This window comes from Carlito syrichta, unplaced genomic scaffold (genome assembly GCF_000164805.1).
Source record: "Carlito syrichta isolate Samal-C Ts95f unplaced genomic scaffold, Tarsius_syrichta-2.0.1 Scaffold316036, whole genome shotgun sequence".
Lineage (NCBI taxonomy): Eukaryota > Metazoa > Chordata > Mammalia > Primates > Tarsiidae > Carlito > Carlito syrichta.
Genome location: NW_007260132.1, coordinates 662,900 through 675,578, shown reverse-complemented (window position 1 = coordinate 675,578; position 12,679 = coordinate 662,900). Strand labels below are relative to the sequence as shown.

General features: G+C 39.3%; 1 protein-coding gene across 12 annotated transcripts in view; it reads left to right on the top strand.

The window, feature by feature from the left end:
• The window catches only part of SNX14 (sorting nexin 14), an 81,074-nt gene extending 69,945 nt beyond the window's left edge, over positions 1–11,129 (top strand). For 8 of the 12 annotated variants that reach the window (XM_021706820.1, XM_021706818.1, XM_021706813.1 and 5 more), the window contains 5 exons: positions 563–727; positions 898–993; positions 8,603–8,694; positions 9,641–9,697; positions 10,910–11,126. In XM_021706820.1, the coding sequence (XP_021562495.1) occupies positions 563–727; positions 898–993; positions 8,603–8,694; positions 9,641–9,697; positions 10,910–10,948 (449 nt within the window). In that variant the 3' untranslated portion in view covers positions 10,949–11,126. Of the gene's footprint in view, positions 1–562; positions 728–897; positions 994–8,602; positions 8,695–9,640; positions 9,698–10,909 lie in introns of all 12 variants that reach the window. The other 4 variants (XM_021706822.1, XM_021706817.1, XM_021706819.1 and 1 more) reach the window with 3 other exon arrangements.
• The last annotated feature ends 1,550 nt before the right edge of the window (positions 11,130–12,679 follow it).

Here is a 12,679-nt window from a genome sequence, read left to right as displayed (position 1 = left end):
GGAGCGGCCACTGCACTCCAGTCTGGGCGACAGAGTGAGACTCCAACTCAAAAAAAAAACAGGTCTCACCAAGTTCCCCATGCTGGTTTCAAACCCTGGGCTCAGGCAGTCCTGTCATCGCTGCCTCCCAAAATGCTGAGATTGCAGGGGTACCCACCTTGTCTGGCCTTTTTTAAAAAAAACTTTGTTGCCCAGGCTGGAGTGCGGTGGCATGATCACTGCTATCTCAGCCTCGACCTGCTGGGCTCAGGCCAACCTTCTGCCTCAGCCTCCCGACCAGCTTATTTTTTTGATTTATTGTAGAGACGATGTCTCACCAGGTTGCTCAGGCTGGTCTCCAGCTCCTGGGCTCAGGCAGTCCTGTCATCTCAGCCTCCCAAAGTACTGGGATTACAGGCATGAGACACCGTACCTGGCCCAGTTGGTCTTGATCATATTACAGAATTGCTAGTTTTTTACAAATAAAATATCGATCATTGTTATTTGTGTTTTCTATATTGGAAAAATGTTCAGAATATCAGTTTATCGGGAACAATCAGGTATTCCATTTGATCCTTCTCAGGACGGGTGGTTTTCCAGGTTCCTGACTGGCTTCATCATCTCCTAATGGGAACTCGAATCCTCTTTAAAAACACCCTGGAAATGTATACTGACTACTATCTTCAGTGTAAGCTAGAACAGCTATTTCAGGAGCATCGTTTGGTCTCACTCATAACACTTCTCAGAGGTTTGTATTTTCTCATGTGTTTGTTTTTATGTTTTGTGTACTCTATGATTTTAATTGAATCTGAAAAGCATAAGAAAGCTTATTGGCTTACTAGTATTTCTACTATGAGGAAATAGTTTGTATATAAGTAGGTGAAATTCAAAAAAATACTTCATTTTACTCTTTTTTAGATGCTATATTCTGTGAAAACACTGAACCTCGCTCTCTCCAAGATAAGCAAAAAGGAGCAAAAAAGACTTTTGAAGAAATGATGAATTACATTCCAGGTATATTTAAGAAATAACTCAATTTCATATAGATAAGCACTCTTTTGAGGTCATAGTGTGTGGTAATTATTGAAGCTAATTTTCATTGTGAATTGTCACCTTAGAATACTATAAAGATCAGTTGAAGTTAACTCACTAGTTAAATAAAATTTGTTTATTTCCGATGTTAGCACTAAGACTAAAATGTTAGAACTGTAAAACCAGACTGTTTCTACTCACTCAATACACGTATTCTTTGAACAATAACTTAAAATTAGACTGATCAAAGTGACAGTTGGAATCTTGTTCCTGCTATACCATGAGAATAACTGTACTCGTGTGTAAGATTAAAAGATTCATTCATTCATTCTGAATTTATGGGCCCAGTATGCTTCCTCTGCATGATTATGCTACTGTTCATTCCAAATTTATTGAGTACCTTCCATGTTCCAGGCACTATGCAAAGTGCTGGGATATAAAAAATGTACTTGAGTACATTCTAGCAGGAAGACAGACATATAGACAAAACATACATGGGATGATAATAGAGGGATGTTCAAGTTATGGAGGTGTATCACAAAGGAGGAGGATGGTCTCCTCTCCTGTAGAGTTGGTAGGTTTGGGCCACTAAGTAAATGAGTGATAATTTATTTACCTCTTACTGTGATGAGAAATACAAGGAAAAATATGTCAAGGGGTCAAAGCAGTGGATACTTAGTTTAGGACATATTGAATGTGAAGTGCCTATTAATTATCCAGGAGAAATTATCTAATGAGCAATTGGGTATCTAGGTTTGAAAGTTGGAGATGAGTAAGGTATTATGTGAATGGGTACTAATGCCCAGGGAGAAAATATAGAGTAAGAAGAGAGGAGGGTGACTTCTAGTTTCTGGTCTGGCACATAAGAAGCTGGAAGTTGCTACTCCTTTCTAAAAACAAGTAAAAAGTTGAACAAACTAAAACACAACTCTTCGATCTGCCACAGAGGTGAGGTCACAGGGCAAACCACTACCCCTGAAGTTGGAGAGACCAATAGGCAAATATGGAAAATCACTGCTAGCTCCAGAGGAAACCTGAGAACTCAAACCTCTGGGGAAGCCAGTGCCAAGGTGGGGAAACATTAATTATAACTGACAAATTCTGGAGGCTCAGTGTGGACAAGTTTGAGAGATTAAAAAAAGGTCCAGGGAAACCGAGTCGTGGGGGGACCCCTCCACCCTTTTGTGAGTTTTACCTTCCGGGCCTTGACCAAGTTTCCACATTGGATATTGAAGAAAAATCTTCTTGTGCTTCTGGCAGAGTCAAGGGAAATGTATCAGTCAGAGCATTCTGTTCTTCTTAACAAGGCCTGTCCTCAGAAGAAACTATTTAATCAGAGCCTAACTGACACGAGGGAAGAGAAATATCCAACTCCAGCCAACTCTACATGGTAAAAGAGAAATAATCAGTTCTAGTCTGCTGTAGCCATCCTGTCCTGCTCAAGGGGGCTGTGGGGAAGCCTGAGAAGCATGTGTGAAGTTCACAGCTTAGAGGTAAAGACTCGGTAAAAGGTTGAGACCTCCTCATAGGACTGTAGACCCTTTCCCTTCCCTTTCAACTTACCACATTACTGAAGGCCTAGTTACAGCAGTTCCTCTTATTCCGTGCACTATGTCCAGCTATCAAGAAAAAATTACAAGATATGCTCCAGGCAAAAAAACAGTTTGAAGAGAAAGAGCAAGCATCAGAACCAGACTCTGATATGGCAGATATGTTAGAATTATATACCATGACCAAGTAGGATTTATCCCAGGTATTTGAGTCTAATTCAACATTCATTCAAAAATCAATTACTGTAGTCTATCACATTATTAGGCTAAAGAAGAAAAATCATATGATCATAACAATAGATGCAGAAAAAGCATTAGATAGATAAAATCCAACAGCCACTTGGATTTTAATAAAATCTCAGCAAACTCAGAACAGAGGGGAACTTCCTCAACTTGATAAAGAACATCTATGAAAATACGTAACGATGAGAAACTTAAAGCTTTTCCACTAAGAAAAGCAAGACAAAGATGTTCCTTCTCGTTATTGCTTTTCTTTTTTTTTTTTTTTTGATGTTTTTTAACATTGTATTAGAGTTCCTAGTGAATGCAGTAAGACAAGAAAAGGAGATAAAAAGTATACTGATTAGGAAGGAAGAAGTAAAACTGTCTTGATTCATAGATGACATGACTGTCTATGTAGTCTATGTAGACTATTTAAATAATTGACAAAAATGCTCCTGGAACTAATGGCAGGGTTGTAAAATATAAGATTAATGCACAAAAGTCAGTCACTTTTCCTATAATTTCAAACAAATACTTTGAAATTAAAAATAAAACTGTTTGCATTAGCATCCCCAAAAGTGAATTACTTGAGTGATAGTCTAACAAAATATGTACAAGATTTATATGAGAAAAACTAAAACTTTGATGGAAGAAATAAAAAAGTATTAAGTAAATAGAGAAGTATTTTATATTTGTGGATGTAATGACTATTTTCAAGATGTCAGTTCTTCTCAACTTGACATGTAAATTCATTGCAATCCAATCCAGTGGGTATTGACAAAATTTTCAAAATTTATTTATTTCAGTTGGGATCCCATTCTGTTGCCCAGACCAGAGTTCAGTGGCACGATCTCAGCTCACCATAGCCTCAACCTCCTGGGCTCAGGCGATCCTCTTGCCTCAGCCTCCTCAGTAGCTGGAACGGCAGATGCACACCACCACCCCAGCTAATTTTTCCATTTCTTGTAGAGACAAGGCCTCACTGTATTGCCCAGGCTGATTTTGAACTCCTGTGCTCAAGCAGGCCTCCTGCTTCAGCCTCCCAAAGTGCTGAGATTATATAGGCATGAGCTACCATGCTCAGCCAGTTTTAAAATTTATATGGAAGGGCAAAAAGACTTAGAATAGCCAACTCAATATTGAATGAGATCAGGGTTAGAGGGTTGCCACTACTTTGCTTCAAGACATACAATAAAGATATAGTAATCAACATCGAGTGGTATTGGCAAAAGAATACACAAATAGGCCAGGTGCAGTGGCTTATGCCTATAGTTTCAGCACTTTGAGAGACTGAGGTAAGAAAAGTGCCTGAGCTCAGGAGTTCGAAACTAGCCTGGGCAACATGATGAGGCCTCATCTCCACACACACACACACACAGTTAGTTGGGTGTGGTAGCGAGCAGCTGTAGTCCCAGCTACTTGGAAGGCTGAAGTGGAAGGATCGCCTGAGCCCAGCAGGTCAAGGCTGCTGTAGCTGTGATCGTGCCACTGCACTCCAGCCTGGGTGACAGAATGAGACTCTGACTGAAAAAAAAAGAATATGGATGGGAATGTATAGCGAGCCCACATAGAGACCCACATAAATAATGTTAACTGATCTTTGACAAAGTTGCAGAGGCAGTACAATTAGGAAAGGGAGTCTTTTCAGCAAATGGTACTGGAACAACCAAACAGCCACATGCAAACAAGTGATATGAGCACAGACCTTGCACCCGTCACATTTGATTATTGATCTACCTACAAAAATTGATTATTGACCTAATTATAAAAAAGAAAACTATAAAGCTCAAGGAGGATATCATGGAAAAACACGTAAATGACCTTCGGTGTGGCAATGGCTTTTTAGTTGCAAGAGCAAAAGCATGAGCTATAAAATAAATTGATAAGCTTTACTTCATTGACATTAAAAAGTTTGCTTTGTGAATGATATTGTCAAGAAGATGAGAAGAGATGCTACAGACTGGGAGAAAATATTTGTGGAAAGCATAACAGATCAAGGACTGTTACCTAAAATATACAAAGAAATCTTAAATTTCAACAATAAGAACACAACGTGATTTAAAAATTGACTCAGTATCTTACAGATACCTCACCAAAAAAGATGTACAGATTGCAGATAAGCATATGAAAAGATGCTGTACTTCATATGCCGTCAGGGAAACGCAAATGAAAACAATGAGATACTACACACCTGTCAGAATGGTCAGAATCTAGAGCACTGACACACTATTTGCTGGCAAGGATGTGGGCAACACGGAAGTTCGTTCATTGCTGATGGGGATGCAAGACTGTGCAGCTACTTTGGAAGACAGTGTGGCAGTTTCTTGTAAAGCTAAACATATTCTTACCATAAGGGTCAGCAATCTGCTTCTAGGAATTTACGAGCTGGAAATATATCTACCCAAAAACCTACGAAGAGTGTTTACCGCAACTTCATTCGGAGTTGCCAAAATTCGGAAGCAGCCAAGGTGTCCCTTGTTAGATGAATGGATACCTAAACTGTGGCGCTTCTGGACAGTGGAATGTTGTGCTTTAAAGAAATGAACTGTCAAGTCACGAAAAGACGTGGAGGAGCCTGAAATGCATACTGCCGAGTGAACAAAGCCAAGCTGAAAGGGCTGCATGCTGTGTGATCCCAAATACGGACATTCTGGAGAAGACAAAACCAGGAAGTCAGTGTGAGGAGCGGTGGTCTCCAGAGGGCTGCATAGGTGGAGCACAGAGAACTTTTAGGGCGGTGAAGCTCCTCCGGATGACACTGTAATGGTGGACAACGTGCTATTACATATTTGTCCAAACCCATGGAATGTACAGAACCAAGAGTGAACCCCTGTGTAAATTACGGACTCTGAGTGACCATGATGTGCCTTTGTGGGTTTATGAACGAGAGCAAATGCGCACTCTGGTGGGGGATGTGGATAGTAGGGGGCTGTGCATGTGTTGACAGGTTGTGTGGGAGACCTCTACACCTTCTGCTCAGTTTTGTTGGAAATGTGAACCACTCTAAAACAGTCTATTTCAAAAAGAAAGGAGGGTTTAGAACAGAACCTCAGAGAACTCGCGCCACTGAAGAATTAGTCTTGGAATCGTTCTGCTGCTCTTGATGAAAATATTAAGTTAAATACCTGGTCTGAATGTGGAAGTGAATATCAACTACTTTTTAGTAAACCTTCTTGGCAAATGATGAAATCATGTTTTACCTGTTTTGTAATATAGAGACTCTCAGAGCTCATCTTTTTAGCGTTTTCATTTTCAGGAACAACATGGAAAGCTAGTGACTGTAGTAATTGGTTATTTTGCTGAGGCATAAATTCGAACCACATGTACTTGAAAGATTCCCTTTTGAGAGGGAGTAACTTAGCTCCTGAGCAAGCCCAGCATGCCTTCCTGTCATCCTCTACTCATCTTTTACTGACACCTGAAGGCTCTGAAAGGACTGCTTGTGTTTGTCCATCAGCTTCATGCATATTAATTGGGAAGCTCCATGTAGTGTTGGTGAATTTGAGGATTCACAAAGAACCAGATTGAGCCACAAATCTTGACAATATCAAGGGTTATTACTGTGCCTCTTTTTAAAAAAATTTTTTTTATTTTAAAGATATGGAGTACAATTCAGGTATACAGATGTTCATTATGCAAGTACCCTTGTTGATGAGGTGTGCCCCTCCTGCTCCTGGCAGTTTTCCTCAACTACCAATCCTAACTCCCCCTCTCCCGGCAGTTTTCCACTACTTCCAATCCCTTTCTTAGAGTATTATGATAATTGTCCAAGGCATGTTTACGAGTGAGAACATATGGTATCCTGTTCTTTGCTTCTCTGATAGACCACTGAGTATGGTAGACTCTAAGTCCATCAAGTTGCTGCACAATTCCTAATTTTTTCCTTCTTTATGGCTGCATAATATTCCATCGTGTATATGTACCACATTTTTTTAATCCAGTCTTCTTTCTTTTCTTTTTTTTTTTTTTTGAGTTGGAGTCTCACTCTGTCGCCCAGACTGGAGTGCAGTGGCCGCTCCCGGCCACTGCAACCTCGACCCGCTGGGCTCCAGCGATCCTTCCGCCTCAGCCTTCCGAGTCGCCGGAATTACAGGCATGCACCACCACGCCCGACTGATTTTTTGATTTATTGTAGAGATGAGGTCTCGCTGCCCAGGCGGGTCTCGAACCCGCGGGCTCAGGCAATCCACTCACCTCAGCCTCCCAAAGGCGCGGGATGACAGGCTGAGCCACCGAGCCCGGCTTCCAGTCCTCTTTCGATGGGCAGCATGGTTGTTTCCATGTTTTTGCTATTGTGAATAATGCAATGAGCATGCGTGTACAGGTGTCTTTTTCATAGAGTGATTGGGTTCCTCTGGGTATATTCCTAGTAGAGAGATTGTGGGGTCATATGGTAGGTCAATTTTTAGATCTTTTAGGAATTACCACACTGTTTTCCACAGAGGTTGTACTAGTTTAAACTCCCACCAACAGTGTAGAAGTGTTGTTCACTTTTCTCCGCATACCCTCCAGCAACTGTTGTTTTTTGAGTTATTGATGATGGCCTTCCTGACTGGAGTTAGGCTGTGCTGTGCCTATTTTAAACTGAATTTGGCCTTTGCCTTTTAGGGTTAGGTTTACCGTACAGAGCTAAGGATAAAGTGAGATTTATTTATGTATGAATGAATGAATGAATGAATGAATGTGTGTATGTATGTTGGAGTCTCACTCTTGCCCAGGCTGGAGTGCAGTGGTACATCACAGCTACCGTGGCCTCTACCTGCTGGGCTAAGGTGATCCTTCCACCTCAGCCTTCCAAGTAGCTGAAAGTACAGGCATGCATCACCACGCCTGGCTCATTTTTTGACTTTATTATAGAGATGAGGTCTTGCCAAGTTACCCAGCCTGTTTTCGAAACCCTAGGCCCAGGCAGTTCTCTCTTCTCCACCTCCCAAAGTGCTGGGATTACAGGCATAAGCCACTGTGCCTGACCTGAAGTGGGAATTTTCTTATGAATAACACTAAGAATTATGATAGAAGAAAAAGGGCAAATATTTGAGCACCTCCTTTACTTAAGAATGATTTTTTTTCCTGCTTAGGGAAAACATTCAATGGAGATCTTAATTGGGACTGACTCTCTTTGGTAACAGGAATGATATGAGTGGTACATAACAACTGTGTAGTTAGACACAAATCTGAACTTGTTGGATTCTAACTAAATGTTTAAACATTTTTTTGTATTTCCCAAAATGATTGATCTTTAAGATGGTTAATAGTAACTTATGCAAAAAATACAGAGATAAAATGGTCATATTCATTGAGAAAAGTCTACCTTCAAATTTTTTTTCCTGATATTAAGAACACTATAAAAATACATAGAATAAAAAGTAGAAGCCACCCTGTTTCCACTTTGTAGAAGTAGTCTTATGTTCCAGTTTGGTGTTCTTACATACATTTTTTAATGCATGTCTATATGTGTATGTATAAATACGGAAACAACATTTTGGAGTTTAGTTGCTTTTTCCCCTAGTGGGATAATACGGTATGTGTTATTTTCCAGGTTACCTTTATCACATAATAGTATTAGCAGATTGGTTTTACTGCAACATTTCTCAGATCTTGCAGTATGCTTTGTGCATTGTGAATCTCCGAAAGTGGAACATGATACTATATTTATCAACTTGACCATAGAACCCTTTTATTCAGAAGCCTCTAGCAGAAACTGGCCTGGGAAATAATGACTGGCAGTTTTGCCTAATATCTGGAAAATAGGATGGGGATTTTGCTTTATAAGCAACTTGATAACGTAAAATTGTTTTGTATGTGACTTTTTTGTTTAGATCTGGTAGTCAAATGTATTGGTGAGGAAACCAAGTATGAAAGCGTCAGACTTCTATTTGATGGCTTACAGCAGCCAGTACTTAACAAGCAGGTAAGATTCATTAAAGCCGATAAACTGGTGATGGCTAGGTTTGGTGAGTGACACCAGTGATACCATACTAAACCAAGGCAATGTAATCCAAACATTCAAATGGACAAAAATTATTTTATTTGTGTTACCCTTTTTTGCCAGTTATCTTTTTCTTAAAAACATGAATTGTTGTTTTTGTTTGTTTGTTTGTTTTTTGAGTTGGAGTTTCACTCTGTCACCCAGACTGGAGCATAGTGGCTGCTCCTGGCCACCGCAGCCTCAACCTCCTGGGCTCCGGCGATCCTTCCGCCTCAGCCTTCCAAGCAGCTGGAACTGCAGGCGCATGCTACCACGCCCGGCTCATTTTTATTTATTGTAGAGATGAGGTCTCGCCAAGTTGCCCAGGCGGGTCTTGAACCCGTGGGCTCAGGCAATCCACTCACCTCAGCCTCCCAAAGGCGGGGGATTACAGGCCGAGCCACCGCACCTGGCTATGAATTGTTTTGATTTAAAGTTAATATATACTCATTGTAGAAAATTCGGAATGTATAGGAAATTTATGAGACAGTAAAAAATTAAAAATCAGTAGTTCCGTTATTCGAGTCACAGAGAATAACCAGTTAAAATTTTTATGTGTATAGTCTATACATTCTATTGAGATTTTAATACAGTTGTAATTTTGTGTTCTGCTTGTTTCTTTAGCGTTTTTGTTACATATAGAATATTTAACACAAAAATGAGTTATGAGGCATAATAAAACGTCCACATGAAAACACATGCAGGCATTTTAGAGAAGAATGTTATTGACACTACTGAAGATGCTTTGTGCTTACTTGTTTTATGTTGTCGACTCTATTCCCTATCTTCTCATTTAGATAACCACAGTCCTAAATTTTGTGTTTATCATGTTTATGGTTTTTATGTCTAACGTCTTAAAATTTATTATTATTATTTTTTGGTACTTTAGCTGACTTATGTTTTATTGGACATTGTGATCCAGGAGCTGTTTCCAGAGCTCAATAAGGTAACTGGAAAGCAGTAATTTTTTTGTTATTCTCTTGATGGTATGCTGACATTTATTTTAATTAGAGATGTAAATGTTAAGGAAACCCTTGTCTCTAATCCTTTAAAAAACAAACAACTTCAACAAATAGTTTTTTTTATTTTCTTTATTCAACATGCCCAAAAATAGAGTGGTTGGGAGACAGTTGCTGAAGCCTCTGCTTTGATTTCATTCTTTCCAAATTCTAAGCAGATAGGCTCTAGGACCCCTTTCCAGAGAAGATGTTAGTTTAAGACCTAGCATTAGAGTAGGCTAAGCACTTCAGGTTGTCATCTGTAACATTGTATGCTGTGTAAGTCAGAGACTTGTGATTTAATATAAACCTAAGAGCACAAAATGAATTAATTTTGGTCATATTATTATCATGTTAAATCGGGAGGATTTTGAGGTTTTTCTGTTTTTTGTTAGTTTGAGACAGGGTTTCGCTTTGTTGCCCAGACTGGAGTGCAGTGGCATGATCATGACTCACCAAAGTCTCGATCTCCTGGGCCAAATGATCTTCCTGCTTCCGCCTCCCAAGTGGCTGGGATTACAGGCGTGCACCAACATGCCCGGCCAATTTTTCTGTTTTTTGTGTGGAGACAGGGGCCTTGCTTTGTTGCCCAGACCAGTCTTGAACTTGTGGCTTGAGGACCAAGTGATTCTCCTGCCTTGGTGCCTCCCCAAGTACTGGGATTGCAGGTATGAGCCACTGTGCCCGGCCCAAGGATTTTGAGCAAAGTCTGATCGTTACTTTCTATTTTACTTTTTGACTAATCCTTTTGGTCATAAAATACTACTGTTCAAGGCTGTGGTATCACAATGAAACACCACTTTTGCTGAATCGAGGAAACCATATTTGGACTATTTATCATAAGCTTTCAAGTTACTGTGATAGTAAGTGTATATTAAACCAGGTTGGCAGTTACAGCATTTTATGCTCAATTTACATGAGAATCAACTTCAGGAAACTTCCCGCTCTGTTTGAGACTTTATAAGCCCTGTCATTAAATGATACCATTTTCTCATCTCTGAGATGTAGATATTGTTTACTGCATATGCTAGCTGATTTCTTTTGGCTTACAGTGTATGTATATCTTAGGTCAGAATTTCAATACACTAGAGCTGTTAGGCAGTTCACAAATGTACCCTTATCTTACTATCTTTTATTACATTGATTTCTTTTTATTTTAGGTACAAAGGGAAATTACCTCTGTGACATCCTGGATGTAAACATTTGGATTTGGTATAGAATAACCTGTTGAAATTACTGCTGTGGTAGTGTAGTAGAAATGTACTTTTTTCCCCTTTTATTTTTGTATATTCTTGTATATATCATGTACTTCGATGTCTAAAAGTTTGATTTTTTTGTTTTAATAAAGACTGACACAAACATAATAATGATTAAAAGCGACTGAGTTTCATAGCTTCCTTTTATACTTGTTATACACATATATATACATATATGCACACATGTATATTTTATTAGAACAAATGTCACTTGTTATTGCCGTTTTTTAAAGAGAAAATTCGTAATCTCCCTAGAGCACACAGATAAGCCTGCTAGCCTTTGTATTGTGTCACTTTGAAAATAATTATGCCTAGTATGGAGAAACAGGAATAAGATCTGATTTTTCTTATTTAATTTAGTAGATTTGTTTTCCTTTTTCATTTTCTATATAATTAACTATGTGCCTGTAAATAAACCATCCTATATTTTTCATAATAAATAGAGAATTTCTTTTTATTCTTTTTTTGTTTGTTTGTTTTGGTTTTTGTTTTGAGTTGGAGTCTCCTTCTGTCACCCAGACTGGAGTGCAGTGGCTGCTCCCGGCCACTGCAGCCTCGACCTGCTGGGCTATGGCAGTCCTTCCGCCTCAATCTTCCAAGTAGCTGGAACCACAGGCGCGCGCTACCATGCCCGGCTCATTTTTTGATTTATTGTAGAGATGAGATCTTGTCAAGTTGCCCAGGCGAGTCTCAAACCCGCGGGCTCAGGCCATCCACTCACCTCAGCCTCCCAAAGCGCGGGGTTACAGGCTGAGCCACTGAGCCCAGCTTCTTCTTCTTCTTGCTGATTGACTAACAGGTTATAGCCCTGCTGGGTGTGAAAAGTGATTACGTACAGGTCTTTGTGATTGTGTGGCTGCCACTAAATTTAGCCGCATTTTTGTGTAACTAGGATCCCAAAGCTCATATAACCATTTAGGCTGGAAAATTTTTGGTTTATGTTGTCTGTTATCTCTTCAAACGAAAAATATAGAATTAATTCCATTTTCTGAAATTTAATTTAAAAGATTATGTTTAAAGATACAATGTTTAGAATTCTTGCATTTCTTTATCATGCTTTGCATTTCTCCAAACAAATTTGTCTGTCAAGGCCAAGCATTTTGCATTTGGTTAGTGTTTATTCAGAATGTGTATATGTTGAGCTTTAGTCATGTATCAGACACTAAACTGGGTAATGCAGGAACTCTGAATATAATTTGAATATAAAAGCTAACACATTTGATTATACTATTCATTAATTTTTCCCAGGACTTCAAAAAAATGGTGCTTAGGTGTTACAAATTTTTCACAAGGTTTTGTTAGCAGCTCTATTATATTTTTAAATACTTTGAAATTCTAGAATATGTATACATTTCTGTAGATCAGTGGTTTCATACCAAGCCTTAATAAGTATTTACTAATTTCTCAGGGGCAGATGGATAATTAATCTAGTTAACTGTTCATATTTAAGTTGATAGCATTTCAAACATTATTATTTGAAGTGTCAGAGATAAACTGGAAAAATAAAATATTTTATGGCTCAGCTGAGGTGAGTGGATTGCCTGAGCCCGCAGGTTCGAGACCCGCCTGGGCAGCGAGAGCTCATCTCTACAATAAATCAATTAGCCGGGCGTGGTAGCGCATGCCTGAAATTTCGGCTACTTGGAAGGCTGAGGCGGAAGGATCGCTGGAGCC